This window comes from Panulirus ornatus, chromosome 42, assembly GCF_036320965.1.
Source record: "Panulirus ornatus isolate Po-2019 chromosome 42, ASM3632096v1, whole genome shotgun sequence".
NCBI lineage: Eukaryota > Metazoa > Arthropoda > Malacostraca > Decapoda > Palinuridae > Panulirus > Panulirus ornatus.
In genome coordinates, this window is record NC_092265.1 from 13,882,975 (window position 1) to 13,908,838 (window position 25,864).

General features: G+C 40.7%; 1 protein-coding gene across 15 annotated transcripts in view; it reads left to right on the forward strand.

The window, feature by feature from the left end:
• LRR (Leucine-rich repeat) overlaps window positions 1–25,864 on the forward strand; it is a 258,329-nt gene that overhangs the window by 227,642 nt on the left and 4,823 nt on the right. For 10 of the 15 annotated variants that reach the window (XM_071686586.1, XM_071686594.1, XM_071686588.1 and 7 more), the window contains one exon: window positions 9,656–9,723. The exons of the other annotated variants lie outside the window; for them this stretch is intronic. In XM_071686586.1, coding sequence (XP_071542687.1) covers window positions 9,656–9,723 — 68 coding nt within the window. The remainder of the gene's footprint in view (window positions 1–9,655; window positions 9,724–25,864) is intronic. 15 annotated transcript variants of the gene reach the window in all.

Below are 25,864 nucleotides of genomic sequence, written 5' to 3' on the forward strand. Positions count from 1 at the left end.
TGTGGATCATCTTGTGCAGAAAAAAGGTGTACCCAAGGAATAAACCTCCCTCACTACAATTATCCTCAAGATTGCGTCTGTTCTCATTTACTGTAACCAGGCAAATGAAAAGTTCTCATTTACTCCAACTATCTCACCAATTCCATCACATCCCACTTTCGCATTCATATCACCTAATACGACCACTTTTCTCTCATTCTCATACAGTCATTCAGATTCTTCCGGAAAAGCTTCATTTCATCCTTACTTCCTACAGTTCTTTATATTCACAGGCACTTATACACATACCCATGCATATTTCACAGTCCCAATCTTTTCTTTCATCCACACTATTCTTGATCCATGCTCTGTAACACCTTCCCATACTCTTGGTGATAGTAGAATTGCACACCCTTCTTTTCCTCTTCCTCAATGATTTTCACTCATTCCTGTCCATACCATGCTTCCTTCCATGCCCTCCAATAATTTGCATTCATTATTTCCATTTTCACTGCACACACCCTGGCCAAGGATCAGAGTTTCCCCAATCCCTGGCACATCCATGCTGCAACTTTTAAACCTCTCCATAGTCTCCCTCCTTTTATTCTCCCCAGTCATCTCATTCACATTCAGCGCTATCACCTTCAATTCCTCGTTTCATTCAACCCTTTGGTATAACTGGTAGACTCCAGTGCTGCTTCTTAGCCTTTTGTGACTCACTCTTGACAGATCGCTGGCAGAGGGCACCTCCGGCGCAGTGTTTCCAGAAGCAGCAAGGCTCAAAAATTGTCAAAATAAAAGTGAAGGTACACCTTAAAGTTATACATATCTAAAACTATTACCCTGATGTAATTGGGCAATGCCTTCCCATTTAGTTCCTCCCCTGAGGGGTGTATTGACAAGGTCACCATGAGAAAGTGGGTTGAGACTTCGCGCTACTCCAGGAAAACTTAGAGTACCCCGCAAGGTGCTGAAGCTCAATGCTTTTCCCAATTCTAAGTTTCTTTACTTTTCACAGTAGTAGCACCTCCTACCTCAAGTATAACAAAAAAAGCTTACTCTCAAGTTCCTGATGTTATCTTGCTCATCGGGAAATGGTGAACACATATGTGTGATGTCACTATGGCTGTTTTATTGTTTATGGATGGGTTGGTGTGGGAGGTAAACACAAGGAATGCAATCTGTAGAGGGTTAGGGGGACCTAGGAAGTGAGTCAGTTGTTTGCTGATGATACAGCACTGGTGGTAGATTTTAGTGAGAAGTTGCAGAATTTGATGTCAGAGTTTGGGATAGGATAAAAAGGAGAAATTAAGAGTAAATGTAAATAAGAAAACAAGGTTATTAAATTTTCCAGTGCAGATAGACAGGTAATTTGGGATGTGAGTTTAAGTTGAGAAAGCTTGTGAGTTTATATCAAGAGGGTAAGGCATGTGTGCATGTAGTTAGAAAGGAAGTTGAATGGTTCCAAGTGATAGCAGGTCCTTGGCAGGGATATGTGATGTCTTCATGACTGTGTAATCTGTATATGGATGAGGTTTTGAGGGTGGTACATGCAAGAGTTTTGAAGAAAGGGGCAGATCTCCAGTCTGCTGGGAATTGGGGCTGTGGGAGATGTCTTGCTATTTGCTTATATTACACCTCCAAAGGCAGAATTGAGTGAGAACTGCAGATGCTGGTTTTTAAGTTTGGTTGAGTGTATAAAAGGAGAAAGTGAACAAAATAAGGTTATTGATATTAAGTTTAGCAGGGGAGTGAGATAGGGTGGTTGGAGTGTAAGTATGATTGGAGGAAGCCTATAGGAAATGAAGCATTTTAGATGCCTGGGAGTTTAAGCCATAATATGGGCAAGAGGGTGAAAGTTTGGTGTGGGAATGCATTGAGAAGCATGTGGAAAGTGAGGTCACTGTCCATGTTGTATAGGTGTCAGGCAGTGGCCATAGATATAAATTATGGAAGAGAGTAAATGCTTTAGAAATGAAATATTTGAGAAGTATGTGGTATGAGGAGGATTGTTGATTGAATAAGGAATGATATAGTAAGAAAAGAGATTATCATTAAACTTAAGGGAGGATGTAGACAATGTAAGAAAGACAAGAAAACAAATAGGAACATCGATGAAAGGGGAAGTGGCAACAGGTAGTGATGAAGTGAGGAGGAGATTGAGTGAATATTTTGAAGGATTGTTAAATGTATTTGATGATAGAATGGCAGATGTAGGGTATTTTGGTTGGGGTGGTATGCAAAGCGAGAGAGTCATGGAGTGTGGTTTGGTGAAGAGAGAAGAGATGGAGAAAGCCCTGCAGAAATGAGATGCAGCAGTGCAGTGGGAGTGGATGGCATTGCAGTTGAATTTATAGAGAAAGGGGCAACTGTATTATTGATTGGTTGGAAAGGATATTCAATGACTGTATGGATCATGGTGAGGTGCCTGAGGATTGGCAGATTGCATTTATAGTGCCATTGCATAAAGGCAAAGGGGGATAATGGTGAGTGGTCAAACAACAAGTGGTTTAAGTTTATAGAGTATACATGGTAAGTTGTATGGGAGGGGTATTGATTGAAAAGGTGAAGGCATGTACAGAGCATCAGAATGGGGAGGAGCAGTGTGGTTTCAGAAGTGGTAAAGGATATGTGGATCAGGTGTTTGCTTTAAAGAATATGTGTGAGAAGTATTTAGAAAAACTGATGGATTTTTATATGGCATTTAGGATCTGGAGAAGGCATATGATATGATTGCTAGAGATGCTTTGTGGAAGGTCTTAAGAGTATATGGTGTGGGAGGTAAGCTGCTAGAAGCAAAGAGAAGTTTTTATCAAGGGTATAAGGCATGTGTGCAAGTAGGAAGAGAAGAGAGTGAATGGTTCCAAGTGAGAGGTGTGTGATGTAGCCTTTGTTTTTTAATTTGTATGAATGGGGTGGTGGTGATGGTGGTAAATGCAAGATTCTTGGAGAGTGGGGCAAGTATGCTGTCTGTTGGTGATGAGAGGACCTGGGAAGTGAGTCAGTTGCAGTTCGCTGATGATACAGCACTGTTGGCTGATTCGAGGGGAGAAACTGCAGAAGTTGGTGACTGGGTTTGGAAGATTGTGTGAAAGGAGAAAGTTGAGAGTGAATGTGAATAAAAAGAAGGTAATCAGGTTCAGCAGGATTAAGGGATAAGTTAGTATGAATGTAAGTTTGAATGGAGAAAAATTGAAGGAAGTGAAGTTAAGATATTTAGAAGTGGACATGGCAGCAAATGGAACATGGAAGTGGAAGTGAGTTATAGGTTGGGAGAGGTGGCAAAGGTTTTGGGAGCGCTGAAGAATGTGTGCAAAAAGAGAATGTTATCTGGGAGAGCTGCCAAAAATGGGTATGTTTGAAGGGATAGTAGTTTCAGCAATGTTATATGGTTGCAAGGCTTGAACTATAGATAGGGTTGTGTCAAGGAGGTTGGATGTGTTGAAATGTTTGAGGACAACATGTGGTATGACATGGTTAGAGAAATGTCTTGTAATGAAAAGAGTTTGGTTAAGAGAGCAGAAGGGGGTTTGTTGAAATGGTTTGGACATATGGCGAGAATGAGTGAGGGAAGTTGATAAAGAGGATTTATGTGTCAGAAATAGAGGGAACAAGGAGAAGTGGGAGACCAAGTTGGAGATGGAAGGATAGAGTAGAAAAGATTTTGAATGATTGGGGCCTAAACTTGCAGGAGGGTAAAGGGTGGGTACAGAATAGAGTGAACTGGAACGATGGGGTATACTGGGACAACATGTAAGCTGGGAGCAGGTTTTCTCTAATGTCCAGAGAATTGAAGTTACAGCATATTTACAGTAATTAATCGTCTTTCTCTTGTTCTTGAATTTTCTCAATATTATTGTATCATTAGATGGGTGCTCAAACACCAGTTGTTCAGAATTATCCATTTTATTTCAGTCAAGCTTTTGCCTTCACAGAGGTATCATCAGGAATCTACAAAAAAGAGAAAAAGAATTACATCACAAAACTTGGGTATGAAATGTAAAATGCAAACAAAATGTATAAAAGAAACACACTCGGAAAACCCACAGTACATAGCTCATAATAGGTAAGGGAAAACACTAAAAGCAATACAAATTTACAATAGCATGACAGATAGTATGAGTTACAACCGAATTACAAAATATGGAAACAGTAATATAGAAAAACTTAAAGTTTGAGAAACACAGAAGAACCATATTAAACAAGGTAGGAATATAGACAGGCCATCACTAAATACTCAGAGTTGGGCCAAGCGAGACCATTATTGTTTGGATGTGGAGTTGAGTTCAGGTTGGGCTCATCTGATTCTCTCTGACCTTTGTAATCTTGGACTTGGTGGGTCAGTGACAGGTTCCTCATGTCCTGAAATGATAGACTTGGTAGCTTGTGGCGTGTCAGTGACATGTTCCTCTTGTCCTAAAATAGCATTAAGTCTACTTCCTGTTGGCTGGCCATCAAAGAGCCGTATGCCAGTGGTCATGTTTGTCTGGATACTGATGCCAAGTACCTTCTATCTAATGTGAATGGCTTCTAGTATCTGTAGTCTCTTTTGATCACTGCAACTAGTAATGATTTAGATGTTATTCACTGTAATCTCCCTTGTTAGTCTTGTTCCATGTTTTTGTTCTTGATATTGTTTGATTCCATCTTCTTGTAAGTGAAGCCAGAGGCAGCACCTCAGGGTACAGGTTGTATGTACAATGTATTTTATGTGGTGAGGCTGACATCTTCCAGTATTGCATCATTACCCTTAAAGTGCATCGCTATGATTCAGACTTCTAGAGTGACCTACCATATTGTTGCTCATTATGAGTGAACATGTTTTGGGATTATCGTAGTATATATTATCAGACAGATACCCTTGTCTTCATCAGTCACCTTGCAGTTTCTGGCCACAAGATCTTGCATGACCTTCACATCCTTTTGATATGTTGTTGTAAATGTGTTCCTGTATTAAACTTTAATGCTGTCATATTGATGTTGTCTGTTTGTTACAAGCTATTGCTCAAGCATGTTGTTCACAATGGTATCAAATTCAATATTTGAATATCCATTGTTGATTAACATTTGCCAGATGCATGCGAATTCTTGATGTAGAAGTTGCCAGGTTGAGCACACCTTGATCACTCTCCTCACATATGCAGCGGGATCAACATACAAGCAAACATAACCCTACCATACAGCTCTCTGATGGCCAACCAAGAGGACGTAGACCTAATACCATTTGAGGCCTAAACAGATGGAATACATCAATGACTCTCCACAAGCTACTAAGTCCACCAGTTAAGGGCAGGAGGAATGTGTCACTGACCCATCCAGTCCTGGATTATGAGGGTCTATGAGAATCAGACGAGCCCAAACTGACCCCAACTCCTCAACTAGACAATAATGGTTTTGCTTGGCCCATTTTAATGTATTTAGTAATGGACTGTCTATATTCCTGCCTTGTTTAATATTGTTTTATGTTTCCTCAACTGCAAGTTTTTCTATATTGCTGTTCCCATATTTTGTATTTAGGTTGTAACTCTTACTACCCATCATGATGTTAATTTGTATCACTCTTTGCATTTTCCTTTACTTTTCATGTACTGTGGGATTCTCTGAGCATGTTTCTTTTATGCATTTTGTTTGCATTTTATATTTCATATCCAAGTTTAGTGACAACTTTTTCTCTTTTTTTTGTAGATTCCTGGTGATGCCTTTGTGAAGGCAAAAGCTCGATTGAAATAACACTATTTTGTACTTCTTCCTTATAGTTACTCATCCTATTATGTATTTTTCTGAATAGGCCATCCTCCTCTGTTTCTTGAAAAGTAAGGCTGTCTTTTATTAAGAGAGCCAGTTCATCCACTCTTTTCCCTTCTCTTTCCTTCCTTACTATCATGTACCCCTCTGGGCAGAAAGGGTGAAATCTTATCTCTTTAGTAAGCTTTGTTTCCACAGCCCCAACAACATTAGGTGCACTTCCTTAATACACTCCATCAATTATGGCTCATTGCCATAATCTGTTAATCAATCAGCATTTGAATACCTAATTTTCAGTCTGACTTTACCATCACCCACCACTGCTGCCCACTCTGCAGTGATGGTGGAGCTGCTCTATCATCTTGCTTCCTTTGGCATCTCCAGTGCTTGATCCTCTTCCCGTACTCTTTGCTTTTCTCCTTCTCTTCCTTTAATTTTTTGTATGATGAATACCCAGCTGAACTCCACTATATCTATAAGTTTTCATGGATTTCTTAAGTACGCCATGGGTAGATGACACCAGGTCAAATGTAACCTTAAATAGTTGTCCCCTTATGTCTTCTGAATTTGACCACTAATTCTTCTTTCTTTCCCATATCTTCCCAATCTAGTGTATGATTTCTTTTTTTCTAAAGCAAAAATTTTTAGTGTTTTAAATCTCCATCATTCTCCTACTTTGCTATTTTTTCTAATTTTGGTGCCATCCACTTTTCAGCGAAATCCTTCAGTGTTGATTTTCTCAAAAATCTCTCCTTTGCAGCTAACAAGCAATGGTCTTTATGCTCTGCACATTTCTGAACCTTTCATCAGCTAGGCTGTAGACATCTGTGATTGCTCTATCTTTTAACTGTTCACATTGTTTTTTCTAAAGCTGCACTTAATTTTCTGTCTATTTGTATAACCCTAATTCTTTGTTCCTTTACATTAGTGTTCATAGTCTGTGTCTGTTGATCAGTCACTGAAATTACTCCTGCACCTCCCTTTCCACTAGTGCCAAGAGATTGTGTATGTCTTTTAGTCCTTTCCCTCTAAGTTTGTGGTACCTGTGCACCTCCCTGCCCCTTACTGATGATAGATTCTACATGTGTTTCCTCTGTCTGAACAAACCCATTAGATCTTATATATTTATTTATTATACTTTGTTGTTGTCTCCCGCTTTAGTGAGGTAGCACAAGGAAACGGATGAAAGAATGGCCCAACCCACGCACATACACAAGTATATACATACATGCCCACACATGCACATATACATACAAAGACATATACATGTATACACATGTACATATTCATACTTGCTGCCTTCATCCATTCCCATCACTACCCCGCCACACATGAAATGGCACCCTTCTCCCCCCGTGCATTTCATGTGTAGATCTTATTTGGTTTTTAAATAATTCACCTTTCCTATGATTATGTACCTTCTGCATATCCTCTACTAAATTGAAATTTTGTTCATACCCTGTGACTTCATGTCTCAGATCCTTAAGTTCTTCTGTTATGTCATGACACCCTTCATGATCCTTGGATTGCTACCTTAGTATTTTTACCTCTTCCTCTAGTTGTGCTTACTTCTGATTTGGATTTCTAACAATTTCTCATGTCATCTCCAGACATTTGTTCTTTTGTGGTTCCTCTTTCATTTGTACATTTTGTCTCTTCCGTGTGGATATTGCTATTACTGACCAGCCTCTGTATATTGTGTTTTTGGAGTTCACACCAGACTGTAGTCCAAATTTTAACTGAAAGTTTAGCACAGCGCTTGGCTTTGTTTGTGTGTGTAAACAACTTGATCTAGCTTTCCTGTCTAATTTTTCTGCTTTCTTTAAGACCTTTATTGTTATTTTCTTTCTTGTCCCAGGCAAAGCTAATGGTCTAATGCATATCCCATAGAGTAATTCTAGTAACAATTATGAAGGTTACTAGAACAAAAGATCCTGAGTCATGAGGAGAATATAAATCTGACCAGGTGTGACAGTGTTTCCTTTTAGTTTACACATGACTACCTTTTGTTAGTTCATAGCTGCACTTTCATACAGTAGTGATATTAGATCACTTCCTCATTGTTGGCCATTATCTTAAAAAAAACTTATTAAACAAAATAAGTAGATTCACTGAAGTTGGCAACACTCCTAGGCATTAGATTTGAATCTGGAAAGCTTTCACTCCCAGTTCATATTAAACTGTCAAAATTTTCTCACACTCTTATATCCAGTTCATTTATTACTCAGAGGCCCCTTCTACTCCCTCCACTTTTTTGTACATGATAGGCTTCGTGAGCTATAAACCCTCTAAAATGTCATTAAGATGTGCTTTCAGGTTTCTCACAAGCAAAAGTAACAGACTCATCACTCATTGTAATCATGATGTCAGACATAGATGAGAATGTTAGAGAGAGAGCATGATCAAGTGTTCTGCAAATGAGACAAGAGTAGATAAAACAGTGGAAGATGAAGACAAAGGAAAACTGCAAAGAAGTCCGGACACTATATAGAAATTGATGGAGGAAAACCTAATAGAATTTAGGGTAGTGGAATTTGAGCAGTAAGTCACAGAACAAGTGACAGTATTTCCATACCTACATATGAGGGCCCTGCAGGAAGGGGAATAGCAAGTGATCTAAATATTAAGGATTTGAGAGTCATTTTGAATTAAGAACTTGAATTTAAGAAACACATTGATAAGATACTACTTAAAAGCCAAGTAATTAGTGATATGGTATTAAAAACTTTCACAAGGAAAGGAAAGTTAATTATGACATAAGTAAAAATTGATATGTTTGGTAGTTAAGCAGATGAATAGGAACAAATTGGAGAGAATTTAGAAGCACTTTAAGCAAAACAGATGGGCTGGAGCAGATGAACTACCATCAGCAACTGAAAGAACATGAACTTTACAGTGCAGAAAAAAGGAGAGAGAGAGAGAGAGAGAGAGAGAGAGAGAGAGAGAGAGATACATGATGATATAGGCTTTGCAGCAAATAGAAGTCTTAAACAGTAATGTTTTAAGTCTGAATCCAACTCAGCAAGGAATCATTAATTCAAGTTTGATACCTGGGAAGGTAGTTAAAGGATACTAGACACAAATATACAAATTCAGGGCCAGGAAGCTGGGGCATTCATTTAATGCAGTACTAGGAGAACTAAGAAACATAAATGGAGTGACTAAAAAACATTCAAAATAAAGTTAGACACATGGAGTAAGACGATACTGAATGAACCTTGAGTAGTTAACTGCACCAAAAGAGCAGCCACAGAAAAACAACAGTATTCAACAGTTGAGACATTCTGACACCGCACAAGTGAATGTCAAGGGAAACAGCAATATCCAACAAGCAAGACAAGTAGTAAGCATGGTGAGCTAGCTTGGCATCATAGCAAAATCTCATCATAGGTATGCACAGGAACACACACACACACACACACACACACACACACACACACACACACACACACACACACACACACACACACATGGACACACACAGACACACACACAGACACACACACACAGACACACACACACACACACAGACACACACACACACACACACACACACACACACACACACACACACACACACGCACACACACACACACACACACACACACACACACACACACACACTCAGATAAGATAGAATTTACATATCCATATGTATTATATTGATTTTGTATGTAGATGAAGATGTGACTTTTGTTCATAATGTTTAAGTAATGTGTTTTCACTTCAGGCACAGAACTCATTATTTCTTATCTCACATTATGTGTTTAGGATCTCTATTAATGTAGACATGGATGATTTTTAGTTCCAGATGCACAGCACGAGCACCATCCTGCTTTGCCTAACTTAGTGTCATTTCAAGCTTTTTACTGTTGCTATGTGTTAGTGGTCACTGATTATGCATGTGTGTGTGTTTGTGTTATTTGTGTAGGTATGGCCCCTGAGTTGCTGGTAATCTTCGACAAGCGGCGCTCAACGCTCTCAAACAAGGAATTAGAGGTATACACCATGCATGGTTTATTCATATGATATGTTATTTGTTCTGGGTTCATTGCTTTTGCTTTTTTATAATCCAGTTACATGTGGTATTTAACTTAACCAGTGTTGATATCAAGCTGTAAATTACCTAAAAAAAAGTTTACAAGTAATATTTTGAAGTATTTGATTTTATTGAATATAAGGATAGTTAGAAAAGTTATAAACTTTATTCATGATTTGTGTTTCAAAGCTATTATGTTTAGTGTATTTTATAATATATTCAGAACAGAATTGATACAGTATTTGAAATATTTGATGATTTTGTATCACTGTATGCTCATGCAACTTAATATTATTATATCTTTGATATTCAATTATATTATCATTCAGTCAGAAAATTTTCTTACACAGGATCATAGAACACTAGTGAAGGCTTTTTTTTTCCAGTTAGCTCATTACTTTAATTCTCCCATTTACCAAATTTTTGAAATATGTCCTACAATTTATATCACTCTGCATAATGAAATACATTGTTTATTAGCTTTCATATACCCATTCTCTGCATCTGTCCATGCTACTACTGCACATGTATCCTTACCTATATGGCATCTAATTTTGCAGTTTCTTACATTCCCCAGAATTCACCATCTTTGCATTTCTCCAAATCCCGTCCACCTCTCATATCTCTGTAAAGCACATAGACTGTCATCGGTAACTGTTTCTGAACAAATGGCTGAATTGTCGTCTTATGTCTTGTTAAATTGGTAGTATGCACCTATTTGTAGGTAGCTTTTTCTGAACACATGGTTAGATTGTATCTTCCACCTATTGTTAGTTTGGCAATGTGCACCTAGTAAACACTTCCCACTCCATATTTTCACTTAGTCATTTTTGCCTCATTTCTTTTATCTTTCAACCTGCAGTTTGCATACCCTTCAAAATTCTATCCTTAATCCTTGAACAGCAGTCATCAATGATTGATGTGCTGTGAGGGAAAATAAGGATTCTTTTTTTAAAAATTGGTTCTGGGGTGATTATAAATGAATTAATAGAATATCTGTGGGGTTAGGGGAGGAAGAATACTTTCCTATAAACACTCTCCCAGTATTTCAGTTGGTAAAGGTTAGAACAGATGGAGGAGCCAAGTGAGTAGCCCATGAAGGCTGAGGTGTCTTAGTGTATGTGGATGTAACCAAGATGGGAAAGGATCATGGATGTTATACCCCTGAGTGAAACAAAGGTCATGGGTAAAGGGGAAGAATGGTTTGGGAATGTATGGAGTGTGAATTGGAAGTGAAATGATTGAGGAAACTATGTGGTGTGAGGAAGTTTGATTGAATGGGAAATGGTAGGTAAGGAAAGAGTTGTGGTAATAGAGAGTTTGGTTAAGAGAGCTAAAGAGGATATGCTGAAATTGTATGGACGTAGGGGAAGAATGAATGCCAGCCATATATTTCAGCAGTATTCATTGTACTTCTTATATTGACATAAACCATTTTCATCATTCACTTAACAAACTTGCTCCTTTTGATTCAAATTCTTTCCTCTGTCTCCCTTGCCTTTTATACATTTTGCACTGTCCATGCATTTTGCCAGCCCTCATGCATCTCACCATGGTCCATTCCTTTAATGAAAATCCCTTTTAACCATCCAATAACACAGTCATCCCTTCTCTTAAGAATTTCACTTGCAGCACCACCCACTCAAAGCCGCCTTGCCACATTTCATCTTACACGAGGGTTTCACCACTTTTTCTTCAGCAAACTACATACCATGACTCTCTCACTTTTCATACCTCCCTAACCCAAACACAGACATTTGCCACCTGATCATCAAGCACATTGAATACTCATTCCACCTCTTACCTCATCACTGTCATTTGTCTTCTTGTTTTTCACACTAATAACCTTCTCCTAAACATCATATTCTCCTTGAAGTTTGCTGATACTTGCTCACCCCAGCTATCAGTTGCCCTCTTTTTCAACCCCAGCACATGTTAAGTTGTATGGGAGAGTAGTGATTGAGATGGTGCTAGGGGATATATGATCATGTGTTTACTTTGAAGAAGTAAACATAAGGATTTTTTATGTGTCCTTTATGGATCTGGAGAAAGCACATGATAAGGATGAGACAGATGCATTGTTGAAGATATCATGAATATATGATATGGGAGGAAAGCCATTAGAGACAGTTAGGAGGGAAGAATACAGAATATTTGGAATGTTAAGAAGCTGATAGAAAAAAGCAAAGAAAGAGTAGATGAAGATTTTGGGAGAAAGTTAAGTGAAAAGTTTTGGGATAGTAAGAAACTTTTTTTGGAAAGTGAAAAAGGAAAGAGGTGGATGTAAAAGTGGAACTGTTAATGTGAGAAGTAAGGAAGGAGAATTGCTGAATCAAAAGGAGAAAATGAAAGTGTGATGGAAAGAGTATTTTGAAGTACTGATGAATGTGGGAGAAGGGGGAGGGGAGCAGTTGTTACATGTGTGGAGGAGAGAAGGAAGAGGATACAAGTGTAGGGGGCCATAGCAAAGAGGGAGGTAAGAAGGGCAATAATGGGGCTGAAAGTAGGAAAGGCACCAGGAATGGGATTATGTCTGAAATGCTGAAGTATGGAGGAGAAATTTGGCAGAGTGGATGCATCATATATGTAATTTAGCATGGAAGTAGAAGGTTGTGTGAAAGCTATTATTGTTCCTTTATTCAAAGGAAAAGGTGTGAAGGATGTATGTAGCAATTATAGGGGAACAAGTCTCTCAAGCATACCAGGAAAATTGTATGCAAGAAAATTGAGAGAATGATGGAAATGACTGAATGCAGAATAAGTGAAGAGCAAGGGGGTTTTAGGAAAGGTAGGGTATGTGTGGATCAGATTTTTGTAGTAAAGTTGACCATGGAAAAGTATTCAGCAAAAGGTAAGAAGTTGTATACAGCCTATATAGATTTGGAAAAAGCTTATGACAGAGTCGAGTCGAATGCTTTGTGGGATGTGTTAAGGATATGTGGTACAGGGAGAAAACTGTTGGATGGTGTAAAAGCCTTCTATAGAGGAGCAAATACTGATGTAAAAGTGGATGGAGAGCTAAGTGAAATTTCTGAGATACATGTAGATATGAGGTAGGGCTGTGTGATGTCACCATGGCTTTTTGATATATACATGGATGGAGCGATAAGAGAGATAAAAGCAAAACTAGGGAAAAGGGCGGTAGAGATGGAGTGTGGCGGTGAGATGGTGTCTAGTGGCAAGCCTATTTGCGGATGATACTGTGATGTTTGCAGTGAGTGAAGAGGAGTTGCAGAAGGTTTTAAGTGTGTTTAATGATGTATGTAAGCAGAAGAGATTGAAGGAAAATGCAAGTAAAAGTGAATCAATGGTGTTTGAAAGGAAACATAGTGAAAGTATAGATTTTGTAAAACCATATGGAGTGAAAGAAGAAAGTGTTTTAGATTTTGCTGTGGATATGGGGGAAAAAGATTGGAAGAAGTGAGGTGATTTAATTATCTGGGAGCTATCTTGGGTAAGTGTGGTGATATGGAAGGAGAGATAAGGGAGAGTGCAGTACAGGGTAGAAGAGTCATTGGGTCCCTTAATAGAATAATGAAGGGTAGAAGTGTAAGTATGGAAGTGTAGAGAGGATAAAAGGACAACACAAGTCCTCCCAACCCTGACCTATATAGCTGAAACATGGACATGGAATGGGCATAGAGGTCAAGAATTTAGGCTGTGGAAATGAGCTATGTGGAAGATCATATGTTTAGATGGAATGAAGTTAGAAATGAAAGGGTTTATGAGAGATTTGTTATGGCAAGGATTGCAAAGGGAATGAATTTTGGAGTAGTAGAATGGGTGAAACGTAATACTTTGAGATGGTTTGGGCATGTGGAAAGAATGCAAGAGTGGAATTTTAAAAGGAGAGTGTATGATAGTACAATTAAAGGGGTTGATGTGAGTGGAAGACCACCTGAAACATGGGCAAATAGGGTGGAGGAATACTGGAGGGAGAGAAACAGAGGAAGAATGCGGGGAATTGTGTGTGCAAGGGAGGCATGTAAGGGCAGAGATAAGTGGAGACTCTTTTGCTGTGACCTCTCCTTGACGGGAGTTCCCAGAGGGAACTGGCGTCAGAGATATAGATAGATAGATTTATAGTAAAGTTTACATATGAGTAGGTAGAAAGGAAAAGTGAGTGGTTCCAGATGAAGGTGGGTATGGTGCAGGTGTGTGTGATGTCATCATGGATGGTTAATGTGTTTATTATGGTTATGATGGTGAAGGAGGTAAATTCAAGGGTGCTAGAGAGAGGGTCAGGTATGCAGTAATAAGTGCTTGGAAAGTGTTTGTTGATGACAAGGCATTGGTGTTATATTGGACTAAGAAACTGTCTGAGATCATTATTACGAAGACTGTGTAGGTAAGATTAATTTCTTGCAGTACCCGGAAAGAATATCTTTTTTCTCATACATATTTCCATTTGTAACTACTTTGATCTTTCTGTTGGTTAGAAATTGTTAGATTTTTCTTATTTTACCATTTGTATCTTGTCTTACTCATTGTAACACATCAAGGTTTACTTTATCTAATAAGGTAATAGTTGTGTTGGTAGGAAGTAGTTGGTAGACAGCCAACGACCGGGGAGTTAGCCAGCACTTCAGTGGTTGTCAAGATGCACTCCTCAGACCCAGGTAGCTGTCCTTTCTTTCTGTTTTACCCTCTGTTTCACCCTCAAGTGGACTACTGGCATTCTGTCCACAGACTTGCGATCGCTCCTTGTCATACATAACACTTGACAACACTTAACTCACACAAATCATTCCTCAAAACTCTAGATTTTCCTGTGGTGAGCACTATTTGCTAGTCCTGCCTTTCGGCAAAATGATGAGAGCAATAAATAGTCGTAGTTGGTAGGAAAATATAGGCAGGAGGAATTAGGTAGATACATTAGGCAAAAGTGTTAAGTAGGAACATATGTAGAAATAGTCAGTAGGAACATTTGGTAGGAGCCTCTACAAACAGTGTGCGAGAATTGCCCTCTGCCAGTGGCCTATTGAGGGTGAGGCACCAAAGACTAAGAAGTGGCACTGGAGTTCAGTTGGAAACAGTCATCAGAGATATAGATAGATGATAGAATAGTTGTGTTTACATGCTTTTAGTGGGAACAAGTCAATGCTGTCCTTCACAAATGAGTTTGGTTGAATTAAGGTGTTCATTATATGTATATATAATACATATATGCCCATACTCGCAAATATATGTTTATTTTTTTTTTCGCTGTCTCCCGCGTTTGCGAGGTAGCGCAAGGAAACAGACGAAAGAAATGGCCCAACCCACCCCCATACACATGTATATACATACGTCCACACACGCAAATATACATACCTACACAGCTTTCCATGGTTTACCCCAGACGCTTCACATGCCCTGATTCAATCCACTGACAGCACATCAACCCCGGTATACCACATCGATCCAATTCACTCTATTCCTTGCCCTCCTTTCACCCTCCTGCATGTTCAGGCCCCGATCACACAAAATCTTTTTCACTCCATCTTTCCACCTCCAATTTGGTCTCCCACTTCTCCTCGTTCCCTCCACCTCCGACACATATATCCTCTTGGTCAATCATTCCTCACTCATTCTCTCCATGTGCCCAAACCATTTCAAAACACCCTCTTCTGCTCTCTCAACCACGCTCTTTTTATTTCCACACATCTCTCTTACCCTTAGGTTACTTACTCGATCAAACCACCTCACACCACACATTGTCCTCAAACATCTCATTTCCAGCACATCCATCCTCCTGCACACAACTCTATCCATAGCCCATGCCTCGCAACCATACAACGTTGTTAGAACCACTATTCCTTCAAACATACCCATTTTTGCTTTCCGAGATAATGTTCTCGACTTCCACACATTCTTCAAGGCTCCCAGGATTTTCGCCCCCTCCCCCACCCTATGATCCACTTCCGCTTCCATGGTTCCATCCGCTGCCAGATCCACTCCCAGATATCTAAAACACTTTACTTCCTCCAGTTTTTCTCCATTCAAACTTACCTGCCAATTGACTTGACCCTCAACCCTACTGTACCTAATAACCTTGCTCTTATTCACATTTACTCTTAACTTTCTTCTTTCACACACTTTACCAAACTCAGTCACCAGCTTCTGCAGTTTCTCACATGAATCAGCCACCAGCGCTGTATCATATATATATATATATATATATATATATATATATATATATATATATTTTTTTTTTTTTTTTTTTTTTTTTTTTTTTTTATACTTTGTCGCTGTCTCCCGCGTTTGCGAGGTAGCGCAAGGAAACAGACGAAAGAAATGGCCCAACCCCCCCCCCCCATACACATGTACATACACACGTCCACACACGCAAATATACATACCTACACAGCTTTCCATGGTTTACCCCAGACGCTTCACATGCCTTGCTTCAATCCACTGACAGCACGTCAACCCCTGTATACCACATGACTCCAATTCACTCTATTTCTTGCCCTCCTTTCACCCTCCTGCATGTTCAGGCCCCGATCACACAAAATCTTTTTCACTCCATCTTTCCACCTCCAATTTGGTCTCCCTCTTCTCCTCGTTCCCTCCACCTCCGACACATATATCCTCTTGGTCAATCTCTCCTCACTCATTCTCTCCATGTGCCCAAACCATTTCAAAACACCCTCTTCTGCTCTCTCAACCACGCTCTTTTTATTTCCACACATCTCTCTCTCATATATATATGGTGTGGGAGGAAAGTTGTTAGAAGCAGTGAAAAGTTTTTATCGAGGATGTAAGGCATGTGTACATGTAGGAAGAGAGGAAAGTGATTGGTTCTCAGTGAATGTAGGTTTGCGGCAGGGGTGTGTGATGTCTCCATGGTTGTTTAATTTGTTTATGGATGGGGTTGTTAGGGAGGTAAATGCAAGAGTTTTGGAAAGAGGGGCAAGTATGAAGTCTGTTGGGGATGAGAGAGCTTGGGAAGTGAGTCAGTTGTTGTTCGCTGATGATACAGCGCTGGTGGCTGATTCATGTGAGAAACTGCAGAAGCTGGTGACTGAGTTTGGTAAAGTGTGTGGAAGAAGAAAGTTAAGAGTAAATGTGAATAAGAGCAAGGTTATTAGGTACAGTAGGGTTGAGGGTCAAGTCAATTGGGAGGTGAGTTTGAATGGAGAAAAACTGGAGGAAGTGAAGTGTTTTAGATATCTGGGAGTGGATCTGGCAGCGGATGGAACCATGGAAGCGGAAGTGGATCATAGGGTGGGGGAGGGGGTGAAAATTCTGGGGGCCTTGAAGAATGTGTGGAAGTCGAGAACATTATCCCGGAAAGCAAAAATGGGTATGTATGAAGGAATAGTGGTTCCAACAATGTTGTATGGTTGCGAGGCATGGGCTATGGATAGAGTTGTGCGCAGGAGGATGGATGTGCTGGAAATGAGATGTTTGAGGACAATGTGTGGTGTGAGGTGGTTTGATCGAGTGAGTAACGTAAGGGTAAGAGAGATGTGTGGAAATAAAAAGAGCGTGGTTGAGAGAGCAGAAGAGGGTGTTTTGAAGTGGTTTGGGCACATGGAGAGGATGAGTGAGGAAAGATTGACCAAGAGGATATATGTGTCGGAGGTGGAGGGAATGAGGAGAAGAGGGAGACCAAATTGGAGGTGGAAAGATGGAGTGAAAAAGATTTTGTGTGATCGGGGCCTGAACATGCAGGAGGGTGAAAGGAGGGCAAGGAATAGAGTGAATTGGAGCGATGTGGTATACCGGGGTTGACGTGCTGTCAGTGGATTGAATCAAGGCATGTGAAGCGTCTGGGGTAAGCCATGGAAAGCTGTGTAGGTATGTATATTTGCGTGTGTGGACGTATGTATATACATGTGTATGGGGGTGGGTTGGGCCATTTCTTTCGTCTGTTTCCTTGCGCTACCTCGCAAACGCGGGAGACAGCGACAAAGTATAATAATTAATAAATAATATATATATATATATATTTTTTTTTTTTTTTCGCTGTCTCCCGCGTTTGCGAGGCAGCGCAAGGAAACAGACGAAAGAAATGGCCCAACCCACCCCCTTACACATGTATATACATACACGTCCACACACGCAAATATACATACCTACACAGCTTTCCATGGTTTACCCCAGACGCTTCACATGCCCTGATTCAATCCACTGACAGCACGTCAACCCCGGTATACCACATCGATCCAATTCACTCTATTCCTTGCCCTCCTTTCACCCTCCTGCATGTTCAGACCCCGATCACACAAAATCTTTTTCACTCCATCTTTCCACCTCCAATTTGGTCTCCCACTTCTCCTCGTTCCCTCCACCTCCAACACATATATCCTCTTGGTCAATCTTTCCTCACTCATTCTCTCCATGTGCCCAGACCATTTCAAAACACCCTCTTCTGCTCTCTCAACCACGCTCTTTTTATTTCCACACATCTCTCTTACCCTTACGTTACTTACTCGATCAAACCACCTCACACCACACATTGTCCTCATACATCTCATTTCCAGCACATCCACCCTCCTGCGCACAACTGTATCCATAGCCCATGCCTCGCAACCATACAACATTGTTGGAACCACTATTCCTTCAAACATACCCATTTTTGCTTTCCGAGATAATGTTCTCGACTTCCACACATTCTTCAAGGCTCCCAGGATTTTTGCCCCCTCCCCCACCCTATGATCCACTTCCGCTTCCATAGTTCCATCCGCTGCCAGATCCACTCCCAGATATCTAAAACACTTTACTTCCTCCAGTTTTTCTCCATTCAAACTTACCTGCCAATTGACTTGACCCTCAACCCTACTGTACCTAATAACCTTGCTCTTATTCACATTTACTCTTAACTTTCTTCTTTCACACACTTTACCAAACTCAGTCACCAGCTTCTGCAGTTTCTCACATGAATCAGCCAACAGCGCTGTATCATATATATATATATATAATATATATATATATATATATATATATATATTTTTTTTTTTTTTTTTTTTTTTTTTTTTTTATACTTTGTCGCTGTCTCCCGCGTTTGCGAGGTAGCGCAAGGAAACAGACGAAAGAAATGGCCCAACCCCCCCCCCCCATACACATGTACATACACACGTCCACACACGCAAATATACATACCTACACAGCTTTCCATGGTTTACCCCAGACGCTTCACATGCCTTGCTTCAATCCACTGACAGCACGTCAACCCCTGTATACCACATGACTCCAATTCACTCTATTTCTTGCCCTCCTTTCACCCTCCTGCATGTTCAGGCCCCGATCACACAAAATCTTTTTCACTCCATCTTTCCACCTCCAATTTGGTCTCCCTCTTCTCCTCGTTCCCTCCACCTCCGACACATATATCCTCTTGGTCAATCTCTCCTCACTCATTCTCTCCATGTGCCCAAACCATTTCAAAACACCCTCTTCTGCTCTCTCAACCACGCTCTTTTTATTTCCACACATCTCTCTCTCATATATATATGGTGTGGGAGGAAAGTTGTTAGAAGCAGTGAAAAGTTTTTATCGAGGATGTAAGGCATGTGTACATGTAGGAAGAGAGGAAAGTGATTGGTTCTCAGTGAATGTAGGTTTGCGGCAGGGTGTGTGATGTCTCCATGGTTGTTTAATTTGTTTATGGATGGGGTTGTTAGGGAGGTAAATGCAAGAGTTTTGGAAAGAGGGGCAAGTATGAAGTCTGTTGGGGATGAGAGAGCTTGGGAAGTGAGTCAGTTGTTGTTCGCTGATGATACAGCGCTGGTGGCTGATTCATGTGAGAAACTGCAGAAGCTGGTGACTGAGTTTGGTAAAGTGTGTGGAAGAAGAAAGTTAAGAGTAAATGTGAATAAGAGCAAGGTTATTAGGTACAGTAGGGTTGAGGGTCAAGTCAATTGGGAGGTGAGTTTGAATGGAGAAAAACTGGAGGAAGTGAAGTGTTTTAGATATCTGGGAGTGGATCTGGCAGCGGATGGAACCATGGAAGCGGAAGTGGATCATAGGGTGGGGGAGGGGTGAAAATTCTGGGGGCCTTGAAGAATGTGTGGAAGTCGAGAACATTATCCCGGAAAGCAAAAATGGGTATGTATGAAGGAATAGTGGTTCCAACAATGTTGTATGGTTGCGAGGCATGGGCTATGGATAGAGTTGTGCGCAGGAGGATGGATGTGCTGGAAATGAGATGTTTGAGGACAATGTGTGGTGTGAGGTGGTTTGATCGAGTGAGTAACGTAAGGGTAAGAGAGATGTGTGGAAATAAAAAGAGCGTGGTTGAGAGAGCAGAAGAGGGTGTTTTGAAGTGGTTTGGGCACATGGAGAGGATGAGTGAGGAAAGATTGACCAAGAGGATATATGTGTCGGAGGTGGAGGGAATGAGGAGAAGAGGGAGACCAAATTGGAGGTGGAAAGATGGAGTGAAAAAGATTTTGTGTGATCGGGGCCTGAACATGCAGGAGGGTGAAAGGAGGGCAAGGAATAGAGTGAATTGGAGCGATGTGGTATACCGGGGTTGACGTGCTGTCAGTGGATTGAATCAAGGCATGTGAAGCGTCTGGGTAAGCCATGGAAAGCTGTGTAGGTATGTATATTTGCGTGTGTGGACGTATGTATATACATGTGTATGGGGGGGGTTGGGCCATTTCTTTCGTCTGTTTCCTTGCGCTACCTCGCAAACGCGGGAGACAGCGACAAAGTATAATAATTAATAAATAATATATAATATATATATATTTTTTTTTTTTTTCGCTGTCTCCCGCGTTTGCGAGGCAGCGCAAGGAAACAGACGAAAGAAATGGCCCAACCCACCCCATACACATGTATATACATAACGTCCACACACGCAAATATACATACCTACACAGCTTTCCATGGTTTACCCCAGACGCTTCACATGCCCTGATTCAATCCACTGACAGCACGTCAACCCCGGTATACCACATCGATCCAATTCACTCTATTCCTTGCCCTCCTTTCACCCTCCTGCATGTTCAGACCCCGATCACACAAAATCTTTTTCACTCCATCTTTCCACCTCCAATTTGGTCTCCCCTTCTCCTCGTTCCCTCCACCTCCAACACATATATCCTCTTGGTCAATCTTTCCTCACTCATTCTCTCCATGTGCCCAACCATTTCAAAACACCCTCTTCTGCTCTCTCAACCACGCTCTTTTTATTTCCACACATCTCTCTTACCCTTACGTTACTTACTCGATCAAACCACCTCACACCACACATTGTCCTCATACATCTCATTTCCAGCACATCCACCCTCCTGCGCACAACTGTATCCATAGCCCATGCCTCGCAACCATACAACATTGTTGGAACCACTATTCTTCAAACATACCCATTTTTGCTTTCCGAGATAATGTTCTCGACTTCCACACATTCTTCAAGGCTCCCAGGATTTTTGCCCCCTCCCCCACCCTATGATCCACTTCCGCTTCCATAGTTCCATCCGCTGCCAGATCCACTCCCAGATATCTAAAACACTTTACTTCCTCCAGTTTTTCTCCATTCAAACTTACCTGCCAATTGACTTGACCCTCAACCCTACTGTACCTAATAACCTTGCTCTTATTCACATTTACTCTTAACTTTCTTCTTTCACACACTTTACCAAACTCAGTCACCAGCTTCTGCAGTTTCTCACATGAATCAGCCAACAGCGCTGTATCATCAGCGAACAACAACTGACTCACTTCCCAAGCTCTCTCATCCACAACAGACTGCATACTTGCCCCTCTTTCCAAAACTCTTGCATTCACCTCCCTAACAACCCCATCAATAAACAAATTAAACAACCATGGAGACATCACGCACCCCTGCTGCAAACCTACATTCACTGAGAACCAATCACTTTCCTCTCCTCCTACACGTACACATGCCTTACATCCTCGATAAAAACTTTTCACTGCTTCTAATAACTTGCCTCCCACACCATATATTCTTAATACCTTCCACAGAGCATCTTTATCAACTCTATCATATGCCTTCTCCAGATCCATAAATGCTACATACAAATCCATTTGCTTTTCTAAGTATTTCTCACATACATTCTTCAAATCAAACACCTGATCCACACATCCTCTACCACTTCTGAAACCACACTGCTCTTCCCCAATCTGATGCTCTGTACATGCCTTCACCCTCTTAATCAATACCCTCCCATATAATTTACCAGGAATACTCAACAAACTTATACCTCTGAAATTTGAGCACTCACTCTTATCCCCTTTGCCTTTGTACAATGGCACTATGCACGCATTCCGCCAATCCTCAGGCACCTCACCATGAATCATACATACATTAAATAACCTTACCAACCAGTCAATAATACAGTCACCCCCTTTTTTAATAAATGCCACTGCAATACCATCCAAACCTGCTGCCTTGCCGGCTTTCATCTTCCGCAAAGCTTTTACTACCTCTTCTCTGTTTACCAAATCATTTTCCCTAACCCTCTCACTTTGCACACCACCTCGACCAAAACACCCTATATCTGCCACTCTATCATCAAACACATTCAACAAACCTTCAAAATACTCACTCCATCTCCTTCTCACATCACCACTACTTGTTATCACCTCCCCATTTGCGCCCTTCACTGAAGTTCCCATTTGCTCCCTTGTCTTACGCACTTTATTTACCTCCTTCCAGAACATCTTTTTATTCTCCCTAAAATTTAATGGCACTCTCTCACCCTAACTCTCATTTGCCCTCTTTTTCACCTCTTGCACCTTTCTCTTGACCTCCTGTCTCTTTCTTTTATACATCTCCCACTCAATTTCATTTTTTCCCTGCATAAATCGTCCAAATGCCTCTCTCTTCTCTTTCACTAATAATCTTACTTCTTCATCCCACCACTCACTACCCTTTCTAATCAACCCACCTCCCACTCTTCTCATGCCACAAGCATCTTTTGCGCAATCCATCACTGATTCCCTAAATACATCCCATTCCTCCCCCACTCCCCTTACTTCCATTGTTCTCACCTTTTTCCATTCTGTACTCAGTCTCTCCTGGTACTTCCTCACACAAGTCTCCTTCCCAAGCTCACTTACTCTCACCACATATGCATTTCAACGTATACACACATATACATACACACTTATATATTTTATCATTCTCAAATACTTTTTGTGCAAAGTTAGGTTCATTAGTCTGTATTATTTCAGCAGTGTGGTTCTTCTTGTGTGTATTGATGTTATTGCCATTTTGGATATATCTGCTATGTTTGATTGGAATATACTTTGTCTCAGCAGTATTGTAAAGCATTTGGCTCTAGTTTCATCTTTTGTAGAAAAATTGCTAAAATTTCCTCATGTCTTGGTGCTATAATCTTCAGAAATAAATTAATACAAAGGAATTCAAACAGCAACAGACCATTTAGTCCTTTCAAGGCTGTTTGTGATAGTAAAAAAAATCAGGAATTCAAAAAAGCAAAAAAGTAGAAATTTGATGTAATGAGAAAGATTTTTTTATTATTATTATACTTTGTTGCTGTCTCCCATGTTAGCGAGGTAGTGCAAGGAAACAGACGAAAGAATGGCTCAACCCACCCACATACACATGTACATGTATGTACAAACACATCCACACATGCACATATACATACCTATACATTTCAACATATATATATATATATATATATATATATATATATATATATATATATATATATACATACATAGACATATACATATATACACATGTACATAATTCATACTGGCTGCCTTTATTCATTCCCATCGCCACCCTGCCACACATGAAATGACAAACCCCTCCCCTCGCACGGACGCGAGGTAGCGCTAGGAAAAGACAGCAAAGGCCACATTCGTTCACACTCAGTCTCTAGTTGTCATGTATAATGCACCGAAGCCACAGCTCCCTTTCCACATCCAGGCCCCACAAAACTTTCCATGGTTTACCCAAGACACTTCACATGCCCTGGTTCAATCCATTAATTGCACATCGACCCTGGTATACCACATCGTTCCAATTCACTCTATTCCTTGCACGCCTTTCATCCTCCTGTATGTTCAGGCCGCGATCGCTCAAAATCTTTTTCACTCCTTCCTTCCACCTCCAATTTGGTCTCCCACTTCTCCTCGTTCCCTCCACCTCTATCACATATATCCCCTTTGTCAATCTTTCCTCACTCATTCTCTCCATGTGACCAAACCATTTCAATACACCCTCTTCTGCTCTCTCAACCACACACTTTCTTTTTTTTACCACACATCTCTCTTACCCTTTCATTACTTACTCGATCAAACCACCTCACACCACATATTGTCCTCAAATATCTCATTTCCAATGCATCTACCCTCCTCCACACAACCCTATCTATAGCCCACGCCTTGCATCCATATAACATAGTTGGAACCAGACATACCCATTTTTGCTTTCCGAGATAATGTTCTCGCTTTCCACACATTTTTCAACACTTCCTGAACTTTAAACCTCTTCCCCACCCTGTGACTCACTTCTGCTTCCATGGTTCCATCCGTTGCCAAATCCACTCCCTGATATCTAAAACACTTCACTTCCTCCAGTTTTCTCCATTCAAACTTACCTCCCAATTGACTTGTCCCGCAACCCTACTGTACGTAAAAACCTTGCTCTTATTCACATTTACTCTCAGCTTTCTTCTTTCACACACTTTACCTAACTCAGTTACCAGCTTCTGCAGTTTCTCACCGGAATCAGCCACCAGTGCTGTATCATCAGCGAACAACAACTGACACTTCCCAGGCCCTCACATCCACAACAGACTGCATACTTGCCTCTCTCTCCAAAACTCTTGCATTCACCTCCCTAACAGCCCCATGCATAAACAAATCAAACATCAGTGGAGACATCACACACCCCTGTCGCAAACCAACATTCACTGAGAACCAATCACTTTCCTCTCTTCCTACTCGTACACATGCCTTACAGCCTCAATAAAAACTTTTCACTGCTTCCAGCACTTGCCTCCCACACCATATACTCCTAATACCTTCCACAGAGCATCTCTATCAACTTTATCATATGCCTTCTCCAGATCCATAAATGCTACATACAAATCCATTTGTTTTTCTAAGTATTTCTCACATACATTCTTCAAAGCAAACACCTGATCCATACATCCTCTACCACTTCTGAAACCACACTGCTCTTCCCCAATCTGATGCTCTGTACATGCCTTCACCATCTCAATCAATACCCTCCCATATAATTTACCAGGAATACTCAACAAACTTATACTCTGTAATTTGAACATTCACCTTTATCCCCTTTGTCTTTGTACATTGGCACTATGCACGCATTCCGCCAATCCTCAGGCACTTCACCATGAGCCTTACATTCATTGAATCTCCTCACCAACCAGTCATCAACACAGTCGCCCCCTTTTTTATTAAATTTCACTGCAATACCATCCAAACACGCCGCCTTGCCAGCTTTCATCTTCCACAAAGCTTTCACTACCTCTTCTCTGTTTACCAAATCATTTTCCCTGACCCTCTCACTTCACACACCACCTCAACCAAAACACCCTATATCTGCCACTCTATCATCTAACACATTCAACAAACCTTCAAAATACTCACTCCATCTCCTTCTCACATCACCACTACTTGTTATTACCTTCCCATTAGCCCCCTTCACCGATGTTCCCATTTGTTCTCATGTCTTATGCAGTTTATTTACCTCCTTCCAAAACATCTTTTTATCCTCCCTAAAATTTAATGATACTCTCTCACCCCTATTCTCATTTGCCCTCTTTTTCACCTCTTGCACCTTTCTCTTGACCTCATGCCTCTTTCTTTTATACATCTCCCAGTCATTTGCTCTATTTCCCTGCAAAAATCGTCCAAATGCCTCTCTCTTCTCTTTCACTATTAATCTTAATTCTTTTTCCCACCACTCACTACCCTTTCTAAGCTGCCCACCACCCATGCTTCTCATGCCACAAGCATCTTTTGCCCAAGCCATCACTGCTTCCCTAAATACGTCCCATTCCTCCCCCACTCCCCTTACGTCCTTTGTTCTCACCCTTTTCCTTGTCTGCTGCACTCAGTCTCTCGTGATACCTCCTCACACAAGTCTCCTTCTCAAGCTCACTTACTCTCACCACCCTCTTCACCCCAACTTTCTCTTCT